The sequence below is a fragment of the Arvicola amphibius genome, chromosome 1 (genome assembly GCF_903992535.2).
Source record: "Arvicola amphibius chromosome 1, mArvAmp1.2, whole genome shotgun sequence".
Lineage (NCBI taxonomy): Eukaryota > Metazoa > Chordata > Mammalia > Rodentia > Cricetidae > Arvicola > Arvicola amphibius.
In genome coordinates this window covers 106,810,773-106,836,940 of record NC_052047.1, presented here as the reverse complement: position 1 = coordinate 106,836,940, position 26,168 = coordinate 106,810,773, and the positions used below count along the sequence as shown (strand labels likewise).

The following is a 26,168-nucleotide window of genomic DNA, read 5'->3' as shown; positions in this document are numbered from 1 at the left end:
TAGAATTCGTGCTACATGAAGACCCACAGACATTTTCCCTCTAGAATGAGTCTGGAAAGAGAATTGCTGCCGATCTCCTGAGCACCCCTGCACCCACATACATACACACAGGTTGAGATGGTGGGTTGGGTGGGCGACACTGTCCCTGGTCCTAGTCTGTTGTGCACAGATGTAAAGCCTGCTTAATTGGTCCAGAACCAATTCGGGTTGGTAGTCTTCAGTGTCATTTGGTGGAACTGACAACAGGAAGGAGACTCTTGCACAGCAGGCCTACTCGTCCTTGCTTTTACTAATGAGGTTTTAATGGTTTTGTCACAAGGAAACCCAAGCTTAAGACACCTAGAAAAATGGGCTCCAAAGAGATAAGACTTCAGAACTGCTTTGCATAAACCACACCCTAGACTGTCCTAGGCAATTAGAAGCTTGTAGGGGATTGGCTGATCCAGCAGGAATTAGTGGGTGTGATCAGAGGCTGAGACATAAAAGCAGGAGGCTTTAGGTGCCTTTCTTCCTTGCAGTGCTTCAGATGGAAATGTACCAGCTTTGTGCTCTCTGAGAAGACCCCAACAAGGTGTTTGGAAGCAGCCTCTGGAGACATGGAGGCAGCCCGGCGACACTCAGAAGGTGAATCTCACTGTAAGGCCTCTCCAGCTTGCAAGTCCTCGACCAACACTGTTGATCCTGAAGTCTCCTTGTGTTCTTATCCTTCAGCGGGTTCAGCCAGGGCAGATCCTGCCGCCCCAGACCTGCATCCAGAAGAAGGTCAAGTGGCAGCAGAGCTGGCTGCCAGGGCCAAGCCCAGAGTGAGTTGGGAGAGATCCCACGGCGTGGGCGCAGGTCTCCAGAACACTGGCAACAGTAGCTACCTTAATGCAGCCTTGCAGTGTTTGACACACACGCCACCTCTTGCCAACTACATGCTCTCCCGGGAACACTCTCAGAGCTGCTATCACCAGGGAGGCTGTCCAATGTGTGCCATGGAAGCTCAAGTGATCCAGAGTTTCCGCCACTCCGGGGAAGTCATGCAACCCTCAAAGCAGCTGACTGGCGCCTTCCACAAGTACAAGCAGGAAGATGCCCACGAGTTTCTGATGTTCACCTTGAATGCCATGCATGAATCCTGCCTTCGAGGGAGCAAGCACTCAGAAGCCCCGTCTGAGAACAGCACCCCTATCCACGCGATATTTGGAGGCTCATGGAGATCTCAGATCAAGTGTCTCCACTGCCAGGACACCTCAGATTCCTTGAACCCGTTCCTGGACATATCCCTGGATATCCACGAGGCTCAGAGTGTGAAGCAAGCCTTGGAAGATTTAGTGCAGGCCGAAGTGCTGTATGGGGACAACGCCTACCACTGTGACCATTGTCAGGGGAAGACGACAGCTTCAAAGACCCTGACCATACAAACTGCCCCGAAGGTTCTCCTGCTGGTCTTGAATCGCTTCTCAGTTTTCACGGGGGACAAAGTGGACAGAAAAGTGAGCTACCCTGAGTTCCTTGACCTGCAGCCATACATGACTCAGCCTAATAGAGGACCGTTGGTCTATGTACTCTATGCCGTGCTGGTCCATGCCGGTTTGACTTGTCACAGTGGACATTACTTCTGTTATGTCAGAGCTGGCAATGGGAAGTGGTATAAGATGGACGATTCTGACGTCAACAGGTGTGATGTGACTTCTGTCCTGAGTGAGCCAGCGTATGTGCTCTTCTATATACGGGAGACTAAACTCGAAAAGGACAGCGTCATTGGGCCAGCAGGCACAGTTGGCCAAGACCGACAGAGAAAGCTCAACAGAAGGTCTCGTGTGAGAACTGCAGAGCCACACAGGCCCGTGGAGTGCGCTGCAGCCAAAGAAATCTCCTTAGACCAGTGGAAAGCGCTTCAGGAACACAGCCGGCCGAAACCCGCACTGAAAATCAGGAAAACTGAGTCCACTCTGCCAGTCGATGCGGTTGTTATTCACCAGCCCAGACACAGAGGCCACTGGGACACGAGTGGTCCCGACATGGAGAATTGCCCACTTCACAATTCAGACAGGTTCCTGCCTGCTCAGAGAGCCATGGGCACTCAGGGAGGAAGATCCAGAGCCAAGAAGAAGAAGCAAGGGTGGAGGCCTCTGGTTGTTTAATAGTGCTCACTTGCTGACCCTGGCTCCTGTGGACACACCGTGAACTGGAGGAATCCTTGGAAACAAGAGACTTGCATCTGTGCCCCCAGGAAGTGTGGATTAGCACCCTTCCTCTGTGCCCTTGTTTGGCCTTGCTGAGTCTCTAGCTAGACTCTTCGGATGTGGAAGTAACTTTTCACGTTCCTAGTGTGAATTAAACTCCTGAAAGCTTCTGGGTTCCTAGAGGACATCTCCAGAGGCCTCTGCTAGTACTTAGGGACTCTGAGCAGGGCAGAGGCTAACTTCCCACCCACCCTCTTTGATGCAGCATTTCTGCTAAGTCGCCAAAGTGCTGGCCAAACTGCCTTCTTTACCTGTTTCTTGTAAAATCTTTCTTTGGGTTTGCTATGGAGATGGCACTGTAGGTTCTTTTATTCAGTGTACTTTTTGTAACTGTTTCTAATAAGGTCTTTCTTTGGTGTTGGCTATGTAGAACACACTGAGGGGGCTTTTGTATTCATTGTACTTTGAGCAAATAAATCTGTTACTTCACAGTTTGGTCTTTTCTTTTTGGCCTGAATTCAAATCATTACTGAAGAATCTTCGAAGCTTTTACTCTGCTTAGGACTAGAAAAACAGGAATCTGGTTTTATTGCTTCACAGGGGGTGAAATCCAGAGTCAGGGTGTCAACGGGATGGGATTAGATGGGTGACTGAATCACTTGCACAGCACTTGCTTAGCAGGGGCCTCAGGGCTTCTTAAAATGTTTTTGTCGGTAATTAGAAAATTTGTTGAGGGTATGAAGGTATAACTGCTATATTAATATGCGTGGTAAAGTGTCTCAAGTGCCAGGTCTCTTTCTTACTCAGAAAACAGACTATAGGTTCAAGCTCATTTTTTTTTTTAAGTATGGATGTTCTAAATGCAAACAACAATACTTGGGGATTAGATAATATCTTTGATAAAGTGATCTTGACTGCACCACACAAAAGAGACTATGGTCACTGTATGGTTTCAGCTAGCCTCCTGCAAGTAGCATCCTGCCCAATGTAGGCATAGGATTCTCCAGCTGAGAGAACCAGCTTGATCTACCAGTGTGAGAAAGCTGGACCTCAGGTGTGATTCCTTTATAAGATTTTGCTTAAATATCTTGGATAGAAACTTTAGGTGGCACACACCTTTAATCCAGCAGCATTTAAGAGGCAGAAGCAGGAGGATCTCTTGTGAGTTCCAGGAGAGTCCAGGCTACAGAGCCAGTTCTAGGACTGCCAAGGTTACATAGAGAAAAAGAAAGAATGAAAAAAAGAAAGGAATGAAGAAATAAATGGAGGATTGTTTTTGTATAAACATGGCATAAGCTGATTCCATATTAGTGTAAAAAACCATTTTTGTTATAAGGTCAGAACAATTGGTTTCTTTTGCTACAAACCTCAAGTTTAATTCACAAGTGCTCTACCCAGTAACATCAGGTGTTCTGCCAAGATGGTTTGTCAAATAGTCAAATCTGCTATCTGCTTCTGTAAAATTCTGCAAAATTCTCATGTTGCAAAATCCCCATTTTATATTTTTCCCTAGGAGAGGACCTGAAACGTGCACCCTCACTGTATTCTCAAATCTCATGTTGTAGAGTCAGTTCAGGCACAGTATTTACTTTATTTAAAGCTTGCTTAATTGACTTTAATTAGGGTGGTAGTTTTTGTCTTCACTAAGTGGGATCAACAGCTCACTGATTAAATTCCGCTGTGAGAGTGACAGTATTTCCTTTATGTCACCCTTTGCTGCTTCTTCCCTCCGTCCTTTCCTCCCTCCCTTCCTTCTTATTTCTTCTTCTATCATACAATATATTCAGGCTCGATTTTCCCCTCCCTCCTCTTTCCTGGTTACCCTCACCTATCACCTCTCCCTCAGATCCACTCCTCCTCCATTTCCCTTCAGAAAAGAACAGGCCTTCCAAGGATATCAACCTAACAGTGCATAACAAGACACAGTACGACCAAGTACAAACCCTCATATCAAGTCTGAATGAGGCAATACAGTAGGAAAGAAGGGTCACAAGTTCAGGCAAAAGAGTCAGAGATACCTCCACTCCCACTGTTGGGAGTCTCACAAAAATCGCAAAGCTAAACAACCATAACATATATGCAGGGGTAACATATATGCAGCTCACACCCATGCAGGCTTCTGGATTCCTGCTTCAGTCTCTATGAACCCCTTTGAGCCCTGCTTAGTTGATTCTGTGGGCCATGATCTCTTCCTCCTGCAATCATTCCTTCTGCTCTTGATTCACTGAGTTCTGTCTAATGTCAGGCTGTGGGTCTCTGCATCTTCTCCCATCAGTTGCAGAAGAAAACCTCTCTGATGATGATAGGCTAAGAACTAGTGTATGAATACAGCAGAAAAAATGAGTAGAAATCATTTATTTGTTTATTTAAAATATCTATCATCTTCCTTCCTATCTATCTATCTATATATCTATCTATCTATCTATCATCTATCTATCTTGCCAGTTGTGTTTGATTCTACCCAAATTCTCATGTTATCCAGCCTCTGGTTCTTGGTGATCTGTGCAGTGTTGGTCATGGGCTCCTCAAGGCATGAGCCACAGGTTAGATCAGTCATTGCTTGCCTTCTCCCACAAGTTCTGAGACACCATTGCCCCAGTCAGTCTTCCAGGCTGCAGCAGATTGTAATTCAAAGGTTTTGTGTCTGGGTTGATGTTATAGTCCCACTGCTAGGAGCCTTGCCTGGTTATTGAAGTAGGCCACTCTGGACGCCTTATCCCCCATTACTAGGAAACTGCTGGAGTCACTCCCATGGATGCCAGGGAGTTTTCATTGCACTGATTTCTACATCATACCCTAAGGCCGCAAGTCTAGTGATCTTGCCAGGTACTCTCTCCCTCTAACCCTCCGACCCCATGCCTGATCCCTCCAACCTTGATGTCCCTAAAATGAAGAATGGACAATGAAAACATGGTACTTTTATATAATGGAGAGTTAGTCATCTGTTAAAAACAAAAAACGACATCATGAAATTTGCAGGCAAATAGAACAACAAGGAATCATCCCAAGTGAGGTACTCCAGACTCAGAAAGACAAACTGGTATGTACTCACTTACCAACCATATTTTCTTGTAAGAGCTTGAGTGTATTAATTGTTCCTGAAGTGAAAATATCCCAGAGCATTTCAATCCCAAGGTCCTAATTACCAGTTTTGAAAACGTTTGGGAGGTAGAAAATTGGGAACAGGGACATTGTGGAATAGGTATTAGTAGATAATATTTTCTTCTTAGGTTACTCAATTTAATTTCACTGGTTACTTTGTATAAAATTTTCACTTTTAAAAAATAAAAGTTTTCTAGAAATTATACTATGCAATGGTGTTCACATGCCAATAACCATGGGATTTTTTCACACAACCTTTATTCTGGAGACATTCCACAAATACACATGTTACTCATCCTACTATCAGGTATACCATACTATGGTTTAAACTAGTGTGAATAAGCCCCCATAGACTGATGTGTTTGAATGCTTGGGCCACAGTGAGTGGCACTATTAGGATGTGTAGCCTTGTTGAAGGCAGTTTGTCACTGTGGGCTCAGGATTTGAGGTCTCATATGCTTAAGCTATGTATGCTCAGTGTGGTACACATTCTTCTGCTGCGTGTGGATCAAGACACAAAACTCTCAGCTCCTTCTCCATCACCGTTTTTAAGGATTTTACTTTATTGTTTTAAAACTACACACACACACACACACACACACACACACACACACACAAGGAAACACACAAAAACACACATATAATGACTGTCTAGATACCTTTTTTTCCTTTCTGTTTCAAATCTTTTTATTTTGAAGCACTGTAACCTATTTAGAGGTTTTTTCCCTCTGCATCTATCTTTACTGAACATTTGTAACCTTTTCTGTCTGCATGAGCAAAACCCCAAACCTGCTATGCAGCAAGCTGGTGGCTCAGTCCCACAGGTAGCATCTGGGAGACACCTCTCTGCACCTCAGTCTATGTGAGAGAGTGTGGGAACCTATCATCCAGCTTAGCTCATGGGATTCTGGAAACCCCCAGAGACATGACTAGGGAGCTGCATTCGGCTCCATTTTTGTGTGTTTAGAACATTTTTAAAGATTTCTCAGGTCTTGTGTGGATATAGGTACACCATGTTGGATTGCGATTTGTAGGTCAACTTCTCTCTCCTGCCTGCCAGTTTTCTGATAACCAACATGGAGGCTTAAAATTAATTAATAAATGCTCAGTCTATAGGTCAGGCATATTACTAACTAGCTCTTACAACTTAAATTAACCCATTTTTTAAAATCTAGGTCCTACCATGTGGCTCATGTCTTGTTACCTCATTTTGTACATGTCCTGTTTCCTCTGCATCTGGCTTGAGACTCCTCAGATTCTGGCCTTCTTCCTCCCAGAATTCTCTTTGCCCTGAAAATCATACCAATCAGCTTTTTATTAACAATGTGTGCAACACGTTTTCTCAGTGTACAGAAGGATTATTCCTCAGCAAAAGATCATCTTGAGTGAGGTAACACAGACCCCCCAAGACAAACAAGGTAACTACTCATCTAAATTATATATTAGCTGCTAAGTAAAGGACGACCATGCTACAGTTCACAGACCATGTTGTCTTAGGAACAAGGGGGCCCCAAGTGGAGGTGAATGTATCTGTCTGGGAAGATGAAGTAGCATAGATTTTGCTGGTGGACTGGGGACATATTGGGGACCTCAAGTAACAGCCTCAATATCCCCTCAGGGTTCAGAGCAGGACATATACAGCAAGCAAAACCTGATTCCTAAGGTCTGAGGGTAAATAAAATAAATTAACTCATGCATGTTTCCTCTGCATGTTCTTTATTCATTGGGTGAAGAAGCAGAGAGAAGGGGCAATCTCCAACAGGGTTTTAGCTTTTAAAGACATAATTTTAAAAATTCCACAGGCAAAATCTATGCTATCAAAATGCATATCAGATTCACAAAAAAACCCAACCAACCAACCATACAAACAAGTAGAACCTGACAAAGTAGCACTTCAGGAAAGGCTGACACCCCAGGAAGGGTTAGCATGTAAGGGAAAATACCTGACATCCCAAACCATTTGATAAGATCACTAGACATCCCTGAACCCTGGACTTACCCACTCCCCTCACCCCAATCTCTATTGTGATAACCAGCTTTGCAGACCTGTTTGTCAGTAAGGGCAGGCATGCTGTTTTCCTGTCTTTTTGAAATTCCTATGTGGTCTATTAGCAAAGGTAATTGTGTGTGTGTGGGGGGGGATTGACTTTATGTAGATTTGACTATTAAAACAAAGAATGAATGTCATTGTTCTAAGGACCCATGGTGTGGGGTAATGAGGGAAGGTCATTTTGTATCCATATAGTTGCAATCCGTTCGTCCTGTAAGACCTGTTGTTATAAAGGTGTAAAGGTGGTTTAACTGGTCCAACTTATGGCCCATGCCACAAGAAGAATCCCATGCCTGACTGCTTGGCTGATCAGGAATCAGAGGCAGGACAGCCCAGAGTTTCAGGATAGAACCAAACACAAACAACAACAACAATATGAAAACAATGAATTTCTCCCTAATGATATGCTGCTAAATGTAATGGTCTGTTCTGTCCCTTCAAAAGACAGGCCATGCCTATTCCCTCCCCATCCGCCGAGGCAAGCTGATTTTCAGCTTCCAGCCTGAGTCCATTCCTTTTCTGTCTCCCTCTCAAAGAACAGCTTCTCTCTCTCCCTTCTCCCCACTTCTCCCCTTCCCCATTTTGTTTCTCTCTCTCTCTCTCTCTCTCTCTCTCTCTCTCTCTCTCTCTCTTTGTCTCTCTGTCTCTCTGTCTCTCTGTATCTCTGTCTCTCTCTCTCTCTGCCTCTCCTCTGCTCTTCTCCCTTTCTTCCCTTTCCCCTCCATAAGCCACTAAATTAATATCCAACCTCATGCTACATGGCGTGCCTATCCATGTCTCTGTCTCTCACAGTGGTATGGCTCTCTTCTGGAAACAGCCGCTTTTGGAGACCTGCAGTATGGTCTCAAGGCATGCCCATTTGTCTGTCTCTCCTCATGGAACTTGCTGCCCCTCATTGCCCACTGCAGCCACTCAGGGAACTGTGCCATCCCTGCCTAGGACTGGCTACTGTTGGGACCCTTTGCCCTCTGCCTTCTTCCACTTTGTGGTCTCATGGCCTACTGGCTGTTGCAGCTACTCAGGAACCTGCAGCATTTTACTTAATCTAATACATTATACTCATAAATTGGTGCATAGTCAAATATTTATCAGAGGATTACTATTGAGCAACTGATAGGAACAGATGCAGAGACCCACATCTAAGCACTTCCTATGAAATTATGGGAATCAATTATTTTAAAATCACCTTCCACTCCCTGGTACCCATAAACTTATAACAATATCATAATGCTAATGTATTTAGTCCAACTTCAAAAGTCCCCATAATCTATCACAGTGTTAACGATGTTTGAAAGTTTAAAGTCTCTTCTGAGACTCATGGCAATCTCTTAACTGTAATTCCCTGTAAAATTAACATCAAAAAGCAGATAATATACTTCCAATGTATAATGGCAAAGGATATATATTACCATTTCAAAATGTAAGAAGAGAGTATAGTGAGGACTTACTTGACCAAAGCAGAACCAAACACCAACTGGGCAAACTCCAAATTCTGCATCTTCTTATCTTATGTTGAAATGCTCTTCAGATCTCCAACGTTGTTCAGCATTGTTGACTGCAATACATTTGGGCTCCTAGATGTTAGCAGCTGTTATCAGCTGTCATCGGTAGGTATCCATGATATCCCATGTCTCTGGTGAAATTACATGATGTGACTGAGAAGGAAACACAGAACATGTAACAAACCCACTTATTAGAGTGGGCATATAGAGGTCTGGGGAAGTCAGTGTACAGAGAGAGAGGGGGGAAGGGAGGAAGAGGGAGAGGGAGGGAGAGGGAGAGGGAGGGAGAGGGAGAGGGAGGGAGAGGGAGAGGGAGAAGGAGAGAAAGAGAGAGAGAGGGAGGGAGAGAGGGAGGGAGGGAGAGGGAGAGGGAGAGGGAGAGAAAGAGAGAGAGAAGGAGGGAGAGAGAGGGAGGGAGGGAGAGAGATAGAGGAGGATGGTGCATCCAGCTTTTAAAAGCTGCCTAGCGCTTGTGCACAGGGGGTTGACATGGCTATGTCATATATAGATGACAGGGCTCCTGCATGCATGCAAGGGTTTAGCTGAGTCATACGTGGATGATAGAACCACACATGTGCACAAGGGCTTAGCTGAGTCATACATGGATCATGCAACCATGTATGGGCATGGGTCATGCCAGGCCCTTTAACATCTCTGGGAGCCATTAGGCATGCTTGTCTGCACATGCATGGTCCCTAGAACTCAGAAGAGTCAGTCTTACTGTGGATGAAATCATTACATTTGGTATCTCTAATAGCTTGGGTTCTCTAAGGCAATATAGGCTTCAAGTTCACAACTTCACACAATGTCTTCCTTACTAAGCCTCCATTCAGGGATACCCTGGATACATGCCTAGCCTCAGCTGCTCTTTTTAAGGCACAGAGCCAAATTCTATAAGCTGTGTTGCGGGAGCTCCTTCTGCTCCTTCAGCCAATAGCTGCTGAGATACCAGCCCATTGGGGCGTGGTCTTTCTCTCTCTTTAAAAAAGCGGCCACTTCCTTTTACTAGCTCTCTGGCTTCCAGTTTTGTGTCTGGCAACTAGGCTCCCTTTCTGATTGTGCAGAGGGCTGTTGGCTGGGACGGTGATCTGTAAGTTTTTCTCCTTTAAATAAATAACCATTCTATTAATAATAATTCCCAACTGGTGTGGGATTGTTCGTGACTTACGCCTTTATCTGGCACCCGAACGTTTGGTTAGGACCCCTCCTTTCCCCGCTTGGCTGCGTGCCTCCAGCTCTGCTTGGCACAAGCACTCCTTCCCTCAGCTTTGGCCTGTGCCTTGTGTGTGGAGCCAGCAGTTTAATATAAATTATCACACAGTGGTTTTTCTTGCTGAAATTCTTTATATTTTCCCTTTACACGCCTCAGATTGACTTCAAGTCGCCACGCACCCTATCGTTTGCCTCCCCACATGGACTCCACAGGCCCGCAGTCTCGGCCTACCTTGCCTACTCTTTTCTGAGACCTTTTTAAATCTCCCTTGCAAGCGCAGTGCTTAAGTGGCACGAAGAAGAGCGCAAGCGGTTGCCGAAACAGCAACCCCTTGGGGCAACTCTGTCACATGGAGGCATACGTGGCTTCAGGGTTGCTCTTCTCTACCCCTGGATTCTGGGTTTCTGGTTCTGTGTATGGAATTGATTTAATTACATTTTCTTTGTTGAGCAACTCACATTTCCCAGTTTTTAACAAATACTAAGGCGGACACTGAAACAGGACCCTGTTTTCATCACCTTTGCAGCAGTTCTAGTCGCAAATCTGTAACACCACCACCTGCTGGATAATAGGTAACATGTCCGTTTTCATTTCCAATGTAAATTTTACTGTTTTGTTTACTAATACAATGGATTATATCACGCAAGGTTTATATGACTATGGGGATACCTTAATCTACTGGTTACTAGGTTTCAGTATTCTTTTCAATATTCTATCATTAAGGAAGAATATGGCACTCCTAAGAACTATACAGTCTTTACTAGAAATTCATGCAGGTCAGGAGATTCAGGATTTAAGAGAGACAATGATAAAAAGATTTAAAAAAGATTGAAGGAATTATTGGAGCTGGTGAACAGAGTAAGGAGGCACAAGGACAAGATACAATGCCACCACCAGCTATTAGAACTGGCTTACCCAGGGTTTTAGCGACATACCCTGTAATTTATTCTGACAAAAGGTCTACTTCTAAAGGCTCAAAGGGAGTCAAAGAAGCTAGATGGAAGCCAATAGAAATGAATGATCTAAAAGAAATTAAGCAAGCCGTTGTTAATTATGGCTTGCACTCTGCATTTGTTAAAGAAATGATAAGGACTTGGGCTTCTAACATCAGAGCTACCTCCCATGATTTCTCTCAGTGAGTGTCTGCAGTTTTAGATGATGGACCTTCCTTGATGTTTGGAATTTATTTCAGAGAAGAAACCAAACATATGGAACAGCAAGGAAGAGCAAAAGGTGTGGAGGTTTTCCAAGATCAAATTCTTGGTGTAGGAGCATATACTGATCCACAGGTCCAAGCTATTTATGACGAAGAAATATTGTCATTATGTCACAAGGCAGCCTTAAATGCTTGGAATAGGATACAAGATCCAGGGAAAAGAGTTGAATCATGTACCAGGATTAGGCAGGGACAGAGAGAACATTTTGTTGACTCTTTGCAAAGATTAATTAAGGCTCTGGACATAGGAGTAACAGACCCAGAAGCTAGACGAATACTTCTTGAATCTCTAGCTTTTGAAAATGCAAGCATAGATTGCAAAAAGATAATTGGGCCTTTAAGGTCTCGATCAGCACCTATGGATGAATGGATTCAGCATACGATGAATGTTGAGACGTTTAGCTATAATGATGAATCTTGGGTAGGAGAAGCAATTTCCAAAGCAATGAGGAGACATCAAACTGCCAGGTGTTTAAATTGTGGTAAATTAGGACATCTGAAAAGGGATTTCAGGCAAAGAATTTCTAGGAATAGTATCTCTTCTGGGAATGACAAAAATAGGAGACCTTGGCCTTCAGGTATATGTAGGAGATGCCATAAAGGCCAACATTGTTCCAATGAATGCAGGTCAACAACAGACAGACAAGGCAACCCAATACCATCTGGAAACCCCTTGAGGGGCCTCTCTCAGGCCCCCAAGCCAGAAGTGGCCCAATCATTCCCAGTCACAGTGAGAACGTGCCTCACCAAGAAAATTAAAAGCTCCAATTTCTGCTGTAAAAAGTAATACTAGTCTAAAGGATGAATTACATGTGTAGGATGAGTCAAAAAATTCCAGTAGGACAGAGTAAACGTATATTTTGGCAGACTTCAATTAACGATCAAAGACCAAAGCTAAGAGTCTGTATAAATGGCATTTTTATTGAAGGTTTATTAGATACAGGTGCAGATGAAAGTATCATTACTCCAGAATCTTGGCATCCGAATTGGCCTCTTCTAGAGGTGGACGTTAAGTTCCTGGGAATTGGAACCCTATGTCTTGTAAAACAAAGCACAAGATGGGTTGAATACATAGGGACTGAAGGGCAAATAGGAAGACTAAGGCCATATATAGCCAAAATTGCAATAAATTTATGGGGCCATGACCTGCGACAGCAATGGAATACCAAGATTACCATTCCTGTAGTTCTAAGAACTCATATTTCTGGGATGGATATGATGAGGTATTATGGGAAAAGGTCACCATCCATTCAGGCTGTATAAGAACATACAGCAAATAGTAAACCTTTAGAGGTACGAGCAGCCCTACCTTAAAAATGGTTATCTGAAAAGCCAATATGAATCAAACCATGGCCTCTAGCTGAAGATAAATTACAGGCATTGGAATAGCTGGTACAAGAGCAACTAGATGCTCACCATATTGAGGAATCAAACAGCCCTTGTAATTCTCCTGTGTTTGTTGTAAAAAAGAAATCTGGTAAGTGGAGAATGGTGACTGATCTAAGAGCTGTCAACAAGGTAATTCAACCTATGGGCCCACTACAATCTGGAATTCCTTTGCCTTCTCTATTAGCAAAAAATGGCCTCTTATAGTCATTTATTTGAAAGATTGTTTTTTTACTATACCTTTACAGGAAAAGGATAGAGAAAAATTTGCCTTCATGGTGCCTACTTATAATAATTCTCAGCCTACTAGGAGATATCAATGGACTGTCCTCCCACAACATATGCTCAATAGTCCTACATTGTGCCAATATTTTGTAAGTAAGCCATTGGAAATAATTTGTAAGCAATTTCCCAAGTCTGTAGTGATGAGCTGTGAGCCACTTCCTGCCGCCCGGCTCCTGGCTGTCTGGCTCCTGCACGGCTAGCTTTACACCCAAAATCATTACACGGAAACTGTATTCTTTTAAATACTGCCTGGCCATTAGTTTCAGCCTCTTACTCACATCTTCTCTAACTCATATCTAATAATCTGTGTAGCACCACAAAGTGGTGTCTTACCGGGAAAAATTCTAGCATATGTCCATCTTGGGCTGGAGCTTTGTTGCATCTCTCCCTGAGGAGAGGCACGGCAGTCTGCCCCAGAGAGGAGAGGTGGGGCAACTGTCTGAGCCATCTACCTCACTTCCTTTTCCCTGTTCTGTCTACTCCACCTATCTAAATTTTGCCCTATCAAAAAGCCAAGGCAGTTTGTTTATTAGCCAATGAGAATCCTCAATCTTTTCCCCTTTTTCTGTTTAAACAAAAAAGAAAGGCTTTAACTTTAACATAGTAAAATTACATATAACAACAGTTATCAAGTAAGAATTACAGTTACAATATTTATATCCATTTTATCTTTTATCATAACAATAGAAAACTATAACTATTTATCTATTCTTCAACTCCATCAAAGATTCCAGAAGGATATAATATTACCTAGGTGAACAAGAAGTAAGCTACTTCCAAAACTCTAGAAATCACAGAGACATCTCACTGCCTGGACAGTCACGCAAAGTTCCTCTGTACCATTGGGGCATCCATCTTCGGCCTTCAGTTCCATAGTTTCAAGCAGACATTTCCATGAAGCAGGAAATTTCAGAGGCAATTCAGTCAGTATCTGCTGTGTCCTGTAGAATGTCTCACAGACTCTTTCATGAATCAGGAACCTCAAAAGATCATCTCACCTTTAGGCAAGTTCAGTAGTCCTCTCTCTAAGGGCTCTCTGTGTCCAGTTTATGCAATAGTCCAGGCAAGAGCAGTTTCTTGCCCAAATGGCTATCAAACTCTATGAGGATCCTCTTCGATGCCCATCATCTTCTTGAAGTAGATTGGTGCTGCCAGGAGCAGATGGGTCTCATTGTCATGAAAAGTCCTAAGTTATTAAAACATTTAAATTGCCATATTCTGTAGTCTTTGAAAGATATGAAGAATGCCTATTTAACTGAAATATATCTCTATATATCTAGAAAATCTAACTAACTTGACAACAAGCTTGACTATTATTGATGATTATCCATTAACAACCTATATTTTCTAGTTATACATTACATTTTAAAATGAACTACACAATCACAATACCTTAATCAAGATCAGAAATACATATAACAAGATTGAACTTAAATTAACATCAGTAACCAAGATTCACAACAATCCAACTTATTTATATCTATATCATCTGCCCCTTTTAAAGAACATTCATAAGCAATATTTGGGAATATGGGCACAGTTTTTTCTCTCCAAACTGCTTCCTGCTGAATGGGGACGCTGTTAATCAGATCTTTCATGGTGTAACCTGTGTGTCAGGTTCATCTCAGTCATCAGTTGGGTGAAGTAATTTTTTGAGGGTGTTCACAGCAACCTTTCAGGAGGGCATGGTCTATTATACCATATTGGGATAGAAGCAATCCAACAAGTCTCATTTTCTGTAAAAACAAAAGAATCTCTTTTCCAAAGTATCATATCCTTAGATCCAAATTCTGAATTTGGATATTTTGTATTTTCAAAATATCGATGTTGGATCAGTTCAGCAGCATTTATAAACAAATATCTTTTAGCATCTGTTGCTCCTTCCTCAGCATTCAAACAATCCAAAGAGAGCAGAATAGCATACAGGATCAAGATTCTCTGTGTATTTTCCATCTTTGTTTGGCTTTATTTTAACCTCTATTTCTTTTATTTTTACTTTTACTTTTTGAGACAGGTTCTCTGTATATCTTTGTTCTGGAATAACTCTGTAGATCAGGCTGTCCTTGAACTCTCAGAGATCCTTCTGTCTCTGCCTCCCAGGCATAGGGATTAAAGGCATGTGCTATCTTACCTTGAAGTCACAGAGGTCAATCTACCTCTACCTCCCAAGTGTTGGGTTAAAGGTGTGTACCATCATACTCAACTACTCTCTTTTTTTACTTTTAAGAACTTTAACCTTCAGCCTGCGTATATTTTTAGCAAACTATAAATCATTTAGAGGTTTTCTTTGTTTTTGAATCTCTGTTTACTTTATCTTTCTCTCTCTTTTTCTGACCACATAAGCCTTTTAATTACTGAGCAATATGGGTAGGATTAAAGCCATGGCTTTGACAGCTAGATCCAGCCCATTCCTTAGCTTTTCAGCCTCATGTAGGAGGTACCTGCTGTAGCCATTTTTATTGCCACAACTCTACAGTGTTTCAAGGTCCCTGCCAGCAAGCAAGCTGCAACAGTGTTAAACAACAATCAAAAGCTCCATAGTCAGGACCGCCTGTTTGAAAGAGTCAGAGTTTGCCCTGGTAGGATGGCACAGAAAGCTGGCATTTTAAAACAGCACAGCCTGTCTGGCCCTCTAGCACAAGGTAACACTGAGATTGATCAATTATTGATTGGAAGTGTGTTGCAGGCCTCAGAATTTCATAAAAAGCATCATGTCAATAGTAAAGGCCTAAAGAAAGAATTTTCCATTACATGGCAACAAGCTAAGGACATTATAAAGAGATGTCCAACTTGTTCTTTCTATAATCAAACACCGTTGTCTGCAGGGAGTAACCCAAAGGGTACTCAGAGGAATGAAATCTGGCAGACTGATGTGTTTCATTTTATGGAATTTGATAAATTAAAATATGTACACCACACCATAGACACGTATTCAGGTTTTCAATGGGCTATTGCCCTGAGCTCAGAAAAGGCTGATTCAGTAATCACACATTTATTGGAAGTTATGGCCATCATAGGTATACCTGCACAAATAATGACAAACAATGGTCCAGCATATGTATCTAAGAAAATGAAACGCTTTTTTGATTATTATAATATAAAGCATATTCCAAGTATACCAAATAATCCTACAGATCAGGCAGTTATAGAAAGATCAAATCGTACTATAAAGGATATGCTGAACAAACAGAAAGGGACAGCAAATACCCCCAGAAATAGATTGCATAATGCTTTATTAACCTTGAATTTTCTTAATGCTAATGAGGAAGAAACAACAGCGGCAGAAAGACATTGGATAATGGAAAAGTCTGCTGAACTAAATCAACTGATTTATTTCAAATATGTGCTGACCTGTCAATGGAAGCCAGGAGATGTGCTATGTTGGGGAAGGGGTTTTGCTCTTGTTTCCACAGGAGAAGAAAAATTGTGGATACCATCCAAATTAATAAAGGTTCGATTTGAAGAGGAGAAACCTCTTGGAAAAGCAAAATGACAGCTCATCCACAATGATGATATTCATACAGGTGGTAAGAAAAACATATAGAATGGGGACAGGGTTCTGTTCTTATCTCCACAGGTAAACATTTATCTTTAAAAAGTTCAAGGGACCCTGGATGTTTGAATACTGACAGATGGAAAAATAACTGCCCACTAGGGACTTTCAAGAAAACTGAACAGTTTCTGTAAGGATGATATAATAAATCATATTTCTAAATTTATAGATCTGGTTTTGGAGTTGGACTCTGGCTCAGTCCCTCTCTAATTCCAAGCCTGTTGTTAAGAGAAAAACCCAGATTTTCTGGAGTTTCTGTCTCATGTCAAGAGCCATGATATGGGATAGAAAGAAATATGAGTTTAGAAACATCTTTGCTTTTCTTTATATCTCTCATACTTTTCATTGAATATATCTATCATGCCTTTCATTGATTATATGTATGTTTGTATATGTCTATATGATTAATGTTTAAGTTTTCCACAATGAACAATGAGTTTTTCCTGCAGTGACATTTGAAGTTTCCAGGAAGAAGATGGGGCCCCATAACAACAACTCCACCTGGTTGATATGATGTCATAATACTGATAGCGCTACTACAAAACCCATTTTGGGTACCAGCTGCACAAGACGGTTCCAACTTGGTTATCTGAAATGGTGCACATCTTGTACAACATTTCGGCCAGACCTGCACAAAATACTCAGAGACTATTTGCAATTTTAAAAGACATTGATCTTGAAATTTAACCATCATTTTACTTTCACACGATCCCCCAAAATGAACATCGCCCCCATGAGAGCTGGAAGTAATTCTAGAGGATGACGTCCCCTCTCCCAGTAAAGTTTGTCCTTGGGTTTAGGGACATTAATTAAGGGTTGATGATAATTAGTATACAGTTGAGGGTTGGCGGGTTGGGGGAGGAATTTTATGAGCTCAGGGATCTTTTTGAAAAAAAAAAGAGGGATAATTGGATGATGGCATAATAGATTTGTAATTGTGAGTTACTGTTTTTAGACAAATATATTGGTATTGATTCTTGTATATTGAATCAAAGTTAATTATATTGACTATTGTATGCATGCATGTTTCTACCTCTGTTTAAAACATTTTTTATGTATTGATATATATTGTATTGATATATATTATATATATTTACCATATTGCAGTGTACATTTCTACCTCTGATTAAGATACTTATATATTGTTTATGTATTGATATATATTAAACATATTGCATTGTATATTTGTACATTGTTTATATTTGGAGGTCATATTGTCCTCATTTATTGCACAGTTGTTTATTGTCTTAGTCTTTAAGTTAGATAGGTATTGAGAATTATATAGATCAATAGTCATCTATGTTTGTCATTTATATTTAGACTAATGTGGTTTGTTAGATACATAGAGATTATACTCAGTATAGATAGATAATCTTCAACCTCTCCAAAGAGCTGTAGAAAATGGCCTTTAAATTAACTCCTTGTTCCGTGGTAATGAGACACAATTGCTCCTGGAAACACCAATCTATTCCCGAGAGAATATTGCGCACCAAAGACACTCTATGTGGAGACTTTCTTTTTGGCAGTACTGGCATTTGGGCAAAAAAAAAATGCCCATACCTCAACCACTGAAAGAGATACAGAGTATCCATAAATGGATAAAATAGGACTTTCATATCTTGCCAAGACAGGGTAAGATAGTTTTGAACAGTTTCATGCCTTTGAAAATGGTATGTCAGTTATGTTAGGCCTTAGCCAAAGTTGGTTGCTTCAATGCTGCAAACGTGACTTTGGGTGATTGCCCAGTTAGCTAGTTGTCTCTGTGATTTGTTGCATGTTTTAGAAGTTGTTTAATTGCACTTTCTAATACCTCAGGTAACATTATTTCCCTTCTCAGATCTTCAATGGGGTTGAAGACTATATAAATGAGGTTATTTTCCTCTTATGACTTGCCCAAGTTATTTATTATATAAGACTTAAGCTAGTTGGAATAGGATATTTGTACATATTGTATATAATTTCATAGTACGTTTAGAACTCTCTTACCTAAACAAATGGGGGAGGTGTTGCGGGAGCTCCTTCCATTCCTTCAGCCAATAGCTGCTAAGATACCGGCCCATTGGGGCATGGTATCTCTCTCTCTTTAAAAAAGCAGCCACTTCTGTCCACTCGCTCTCTGGCTTTCGGCTCCGCTTCTGGCGACTAGGTTCCCTTCCTGATTGCAGAGAGGGCTGTTGGCTGGGATGGTGATCTGTAATTTTTTCCCCTTTAAATAAATAACCATTCTATTAATCATAATTCCAACCTGGTGTGGGATTGTTTGTGACTTATGCCTTCAAAGCTGTTTCTTCTATCCCCAACTCCAAAGATGCAAAGTTCTTCGGCTCGCTGGGGCTAAAACATAGCCCACTTGTTCAATTACATCTTCACCAGCTTTCTGTCCATCACCTAAGCCTGGTTGTCTTGAAACTTGCCCTGTAGCCCAGGCTGGCCTCAAACTCAAAGATCCCCAAATCTCTGCTTTTCCAGGGCTGGGATTAAAGGTGTGTGCCACCACACCACATCGAAACTTTTCCTCAATTCCTTCTTACATGTCAGAAGCTTAGTGGGGAGGGACCTTGTCTTAATCCATTTATCTCCTTGAACACAGGATATAGCTCCATTCTGCTTCCTTCTGTTCTTTTTCTCCTCAAAATTTACTTGTTGCAATTTACTCTGCTTGCCTTGCTTATTTTCATTATAAATCCTCATGAGAGTTAAGACTAGTAACCACAAAATAGAGTCTGTACTGGGCTGTTTTGAAATTTCCTCTGAAAACTGAATTAATCGCAACCTCTTCACTTTAGCTTTAGGCATATTCTTTGGACAAGGGAAAAAAAACAGATACTTTATTCACCAAAATATCACCTTAATGATCTCTAGGCAACGTACTAAAGTTCTCCTCTGGAATCTCTTGAGTGAATCCTACATAGTTGATCAAATCACACTCAGCACCATTGTCTCCCATGCTTCTACTATGGCCCATTAAGCTACAATTAAAACACCCAACTGCTTTTCGAATGCATGGTCCCAAAGTCCATATTACTACAAACAAATGCATGGTCAAGCTTATCATAGCAGTACCCCAGTCTTTGATATCAACTTCTGTCTTAGTTAGGATTTTTATTTTTGAGAAGAGAAACTATGATCGAAGCAACTCTTATAAGTAAAACACTTAGTTATGGGGACTCACTTACAGTTGATTATCATTGAGGGGAGCATGGCAACATGCAGGCAGATGTGATGCTGAAGTAGCTGAGAGTCTTACATCTTGCATGCAATAGAAAGTTGACTGAGACAGTGGGCTGACTTGGGAACTTCTGTATGCTGTAATTACCATGAATGAATAAAGAAACTGCTTGGAACCTTAAGCAAGGCAGAACTTAGGTAGGCAGGGGAAACTAAACTGAATGCTGAGAGAAAGAAGGCAGAGTCAGAGAGAAGCCATGGAGTCACAAGAGACAGACGCTGGTTGGAATCTTTCTGGTAAGCCACAGTCATGTGGCAAAACATAAATTAATAGAAATGCTTTAAATTAATATAAATGCTGGCCAAGAAGAAGCTAAAATTAATGGCCCAAGTAATGATGTAATTAATACAGTTTCTATGTGATTATTTTGGGTCTAAGCCAGCTGGGTGGCCTGGAACCAAGAAGTGAACCTCCTCCTACAGTGGGCAGTATTCTGAACATAGGAAGTGCACCACCACAGTGACATACTTCTTCTAAGAAGATCATACCCACTCTAACAAAGCCACATTTGCTAATAGTGCAATTCCCTAAGAGATTATGGGGGCTAAGTATAGTCATAGTGCCATAACAGGGAATAGCCTACTAGTATTATTCTGCTAAACAGATATATTATACCAACTCCTAATGGCTTATTATTTCTCCACAGATTAAGGCACATCTCAAATCAAATCAGTGAAACTTATTTTTTGTAGTAGATGATGATCAACACAGAGACCCACAAAGTTTAGAGAATAAAAGATTACAGAATGCTCCACTAAATACACACACACACACACACACACATATATGTATATGTATATATGTATATATTTCACCCTTCCTCTAATGGCTCAGGTTTCATTGCAGAAAATGAGTACAGAAGGAATGTAATCACCAGAGACAGTCAAAAATTACAAGAAAACTATGTCTTCAGGACACAGCAGTGCAGCTGTACATATGCATTTAAAGCAGTTATGACAGCAGGCATAAGACCTATGCAATACTACACCAGACCAAATCTCAGCATAGGAAAGGGGATTGGGTATGAAGTTCTACCTGTAGCTGAGGAGCTATGGACAATTTTTCCTACTAGGAAAGAAAAAGCCTATTTCCCCAAATAGAATCAAATATTCCAGTGGAAGTCCACATTTATAGTAAAGTTAAGGCAGCACAAATTGGCCTTGATGGTAAAATATGACAGGTGAGAAGAAAAGTAAGAGGTGGATTGGTGAATTGGAGGAGGGAGAATGAATATGCTCAAACATGCAGGAGGAGAGCCCACTTGTTCATCCCAGTCACCCAGAACCAAAATAATCACACAGTGTTAATTAAACACTGCTTGGCCCATAAGCTCTAGCTTCTTATTGGCTAACTCATATCAATTTAACCCATTTTATTAATTTATATATGACCATGTGGCAGTGGCTTACTGGCAAAGATTCTAACTGGCATCTGTCCCAAACGGAAGATCCATGGATTCTCTCCAACTCTCTACTTCTCCCGGCATTCATTTCCATCTTCCCCACCTACCTAAGTTTGGTCCTATCAACAGGCCAAGGCAATTCCTTTATTCATTAAGCAATGCAAGCAACACATAGACAGAAGGGCCTCCCACACCACAAAATAAACTCATTGGATAAAATTATCAAAGAACTAAAAAATAGATAATCAAATTCATCTTCCATTCCTTCCCCTCCAATTGCTTCTCATAACCCTACCACTAATACTTCCAATTTCATGTTCTCTTTTTTTTTAAACCCATTTGGCAGTGTCAGTATGTACATGGGTGTAGGGCCAAGTTCTGGGACAGCTCCATCTACAGGAGCATTAGCATAGCCTCTCAGGACCCTATCCATGTTGAAACAGGCTTTCCTTCCCCTAGCAGTAATCAATTGTCAATAGTTTCTTCACTGTGGTTTGTAGTTGTATGATTGTTTTTTGTTTACCATTGTATGATGAGTCATGATTTATCCAATCACAAGTATCAATAGCTACTCATTTATATCCCATTTAGCACGGTTACTCATTAGCCTACTCTGAACTTTCACAAGAAGCAGAATGGATAATTATATAGTGCTGTCACCTTTAAATTTCAAAAAAAAAAAATTGTCACATGCTCTTTAAAGTGAATTTACTAGGTCAGAGTCTATGCTGGGGTGTTTTTGCTTAGTATGAACAAGGCACCCCAATACATAATTTTTATCATTTACATCTCCACAACTTTTTCTCTTTTACATTTTTAATTGATTTAATTGAGCTACACATTTTTGTCTGCCCCCTTCCCTTCCTCTCCCCTCCCCTTAACCCTCTCCCATGGTCTCCATGCTCCCAATTTTCTCAGGAGATCTTGTCTTTTTCTATTTCCCATGTAGATTAGATCCATGTATGCATTTCTTAGGGTCCTCTTTGCTGTCTAGGTTCTCTTGGATTGTGACTTGCAGGCTGGTTTTCTTTGCTTTATGTCTAAAATAGCCAGTTATGAGTGAGTACATATTATACTTGTCTTTCTGTGTCTGTGTCTCCTCACTCAAAATGATGTTCTCTAGATCAATCAATTTGCCTGCAAATTTCAAAATCGCATTACTTTTTTTCTGCTGTGTAGTACTCCATTGTGTAAATATACCACATTTTCCTTACCCATTCTTTGGTTGAGGGACATTTAGGTTTTTTCCTTGTTCTGGTTATAACAAACAAAGCTACTTTGACCATAGTTTGAGCACATGTCCTTGTTGTACGATTGAGCATCCTTTGGGCATATACCCAAAAGTGGTATTGCTGCGTCTTGAGGAAGGTTGTTTCCTAATTTTCTGAGAAATAGCCATACTGACATCCAAAGGGGATGTACCAGCTTACATTTCCACCAGCAATGCAGGAGTGTTTCCTTTCCCCACAACCTCTTCAGCATAAGCTGCCATCAACATTTTTATTCTTGGACATTCTTACAGGTGTAAGATGACTCCATTTTTTATTGGATTATATGTTGTTTTGATGACAAATTTCTTGAGTTCTTTGTATATTTTGGATATCAAGTGTGTGGTTTAATATCTCAGTCTTCGATTTTGTTTCATTGGTCTTCCTGTATGTTTTTATATGTTGGGTCGGGGGCTTGCCAGTACCAGGCTGTTTTCACTATTGTAAGTCTGAGGTAGAGTTTGAAGTCAGGGATTGTGATGTCCACAGAAGTTCCTATTGTACAGCATTGGTTTAGCTATCCTGGGTTTTTTTTTTTTTTATATGAAGTTGAATACTATTCTTTTGAGGTCTGTGAAGAACTTTGCTGGAATTTTGATGGGTATTATATTCAATCTGTAGATTGCTTTTGGTAAGATTGCCATTTGTATTATGTTGCTCCTACCTACCAAAGAGCATGGGAGATTGTTCCATTTTCTGGTATCTTCTTCAATTTATTTCTCCAAAGGTTTAATATTCTCATTATACAGGTCTTCCACTTGTTGGTTAATGTTACTCTGAGATATTTTATGCCATTTGTGGCTATGGTGAAGAATGATGTTTCTCTCATTTCTTGATTTATTTCTCAGTCCATTTATCATCTCTGTAAAGGAGGGCTACTAATTTTTTGAGTTAATATTTTATCCTCTGGTTGCATGGAGGGCCTCTTGTTGTGAGACGCTTGTTGGTTCCCAGCCCAGCTAACTTAGCCCCCAAATAATCACACAGAAATTGTATTAATTAAATCACTGCTTGGCCCATTCGCTCCAACTTCTTATTGGCTAACTCTTACATGTTAGCTTAACGCATTTATATTAATTTATGTATCACCACATGGCAGTGGCTTGCCAGCTAAGTTTCAGCATGTCTTACTCTGGCAGCAGATCAATGGTGTCTCTCTGACTCTGCCCTTCTTGCTCCCAGCTTTCAGTCCAGTCCTCCCTGCCTACTTAAGTTCTTCCCTATCAACAGGCCAAAGCAGTTTCTTTATTCATTAACAGTAACACAGTACACAGAGGGGACTCCCACACCTTTCTGCTGTATAACTAAAAGTGTTTATGAGTTGTAAATGTTTCTTGGTAGAATATTGGTGTCACTTATGTAAATTATTATATCAGTAGCAAGTACTGAGAGTTTGACTTCTTTTCCAATTTGTATCCCTTGATCTCCTTTTTGTCTTATTGCTCTAGTTAGAACCTCAAGAACTCTATTGAATAGATATGGAGAGAGTGGACAACCTTGTCGTGTTCCTGATTTTAGTGGGATTGCTATGAGTTTCTCTCCATTATTATGTTTAGGTATGTTCCTTGAATCCCTCTCTCTCCAAGACCATTATCATACAGGGATGTTGTATTTTGTTGAAAACTTTTTCAGCATCTGAGAGGATCATGTGGTTTTTTATTTTTCAGTTTGTTTATATGGTGGATTACATTGAGAGATTTTCATATGCTGATTTTTATTCCTGCATCTCTGGGATGAACCTGACTTGACCATAATGGATGATTTTTCTGATGTGTTCTTGGATTCTATTTGCCAGTATTTTATTGAGTATTTTTGCATCAATGTTCATGAGTGAGATTGGTCTGTAATTCTCTTTCTTAGTAATGTTTTATTTGGCTTGGGTATTAAGGTAATTATAGCCTCATAAATAGAGGTTGAATATGATCCTTCTGTTTCTATTGTGTGGATCAATTTGAAGAGTATTGATATTGGTTCTTCTTTGAAAATCTTGTAGAATTCTTTGCTAAAACCATCTGGTCCTGGGCTTTTTTGGGGGGGGGACTTTTGATGACTTTTTTTAATTCTTTAGCAGTTTTAAGTATATTTAATTTGCTTGTCTGGTCTTGATTTAATTTTGGTAAGTGATATTTATTCAGAAAGTTATTCATTAGTTTTCCAATTTTGTTGAGTACAGTTTTGAAATATGACCTAATAATTATTGAATTTCCTCTGTGTCTGTTGTTATATCCCTTTTATTTCTAATTTTGTTAATTTGAATATTCTCTCTCTGCTTTTTGGTTAGTTTGGATGACGGTTTGTTGATTTTTCTTGAAGAACCAACTCTTTGTCTCATTGATGCCTTGCATTGTATTTTTTTATTTCTATTTTGTTGATTTCAGCTCTTAATTTGATTATTTCCTGCCATCTAGTTCTCCTGGATGAGTTTGCTTCTATTGGTTCTAGAGCTTTCAAAGGTTCTGTTAATTCACTAGTGTATGATTTTTCCAGCTTTTTTATGCAGGCATTTGGTGCTATAAACTTTCCTCTTAATACTGCTTTCATTGTGTTCCATAAATTGGGTATGTTGTGTGGTCATTTCCATTGAATTTTAGGAAGTCTTTAATTTCTTCCTTTATCTCTTCCTTGACCGATTGATGCTTCATGTGAGCATTGTTTAATTTCCATGTGTTTGTGAGCTTTCTGGAATTAATAATGCTGTTGAATTTTAGTTTTAAGCCATGGTGATCTGATAAGACACATGGGGTTATTCCAATTATTTGTATCTGTTGATGTTTGTTTTGTTATCTAGTACGTGATCAGTTTTTGAGAAGGTTCCATGAGGTGCTGAGAAGAAGGTATATTCTTTTATGTTTGGATGGAATGTTCTATAGATGTCTGTTAAATCCATTTGAGTCATGACATTTGTTAGTTCCCCTATATCTTTATTAATTTTTTGTCTGACAGACCTGTTCAGTGGGGAGAGTGGAGTTTTGAAGTCTCTCACTATTAGTATGTTGGGTTTAATGTATGATTTAAGCTTTATATGTGTTTCTTTTACAAGCTGGTAGTTGTGTCACATGCCTTTAATCCAAGTACTCAGGAGGTAGTGTCGGGCAGATCTCTGTGAGTTCAAGACCAGCCTCATCTACAAGAGTTAGTTTCAGGAGAGGCTCCAAAGCTATAGAGAAACCCTGTCTTGAAAACCCAAAAAAAGGAAAGAGGAAGAAGAAAAAGAAGAAAAGGAGAAGAAGAAAGAGGAGGAGGAGCAGGACGATGAGAAGGAGGAGGAGGAGGAGGAGGAGGAAGAGGAAGAAGAAGAAGAAGAAGAAGAAGAAGAAGAAGAAGAAGAAGAAGAAGAAGAAGAAGAAGAAGAAGAAGAAAATAATAATAATAATAAGAAGAAAGTGTTTCTTTTACATATAACGGTATAAGGGTAGGTGCCCCTGTATTCAGGGCAGGGCATAGATGATCAGTATTGAGATTTCCTCTTGATGGATTTTTCCTATGACTAATATGAAATGTCATTCTTTGTCTCTTTTGATTGATTTTAGTTTGAAGTCTAGTTTTTTAGATATTAGGATAGCTATACCAGCTTGTTTCTTAGGTCCGTTTGATGAGAATATTTTCCCCAACCTTTTACTCTGAGGCAATGTCTGTCTTTGAGGTTGAGGTACATTTCTTTTATGCAGCAGAAGGATGGATTCTGTTTTCATATACAATTGGTTAGCCTGTGTCTCTTTATAGGTAGGTTGAGTCCATTTTGTATTAAGGGATATTAATGACCAGTGATTGCTATCTCCTGTTAATTTAGT

At 40.5% G+C, this 26,168-nt stretch overlaps 1 protein-coding gene across 1 annotated transcript; it reads left to right on the top strand.

Moving 5' to 3' along the window:
* The first annotated feature begins 596 nt into the window (after positions 1 to 596).
* LOC119821727 (ubiquitin carboxyl-terminal hydrolase 17-like protein A) lies at positions 597 to 2,129 on the top strand. The gene has a single exon (XM_038340884.1). The coding sequence runs from the start codon at positions 597 to 599 to the stop codon at positions 2,127 to 2,129; it is 1,533 nt and encodes a 510-aa protein (XP_038196812.1).
* Positions 2,130 to 26,168: the final 24,039 nt, after the last annotated feature.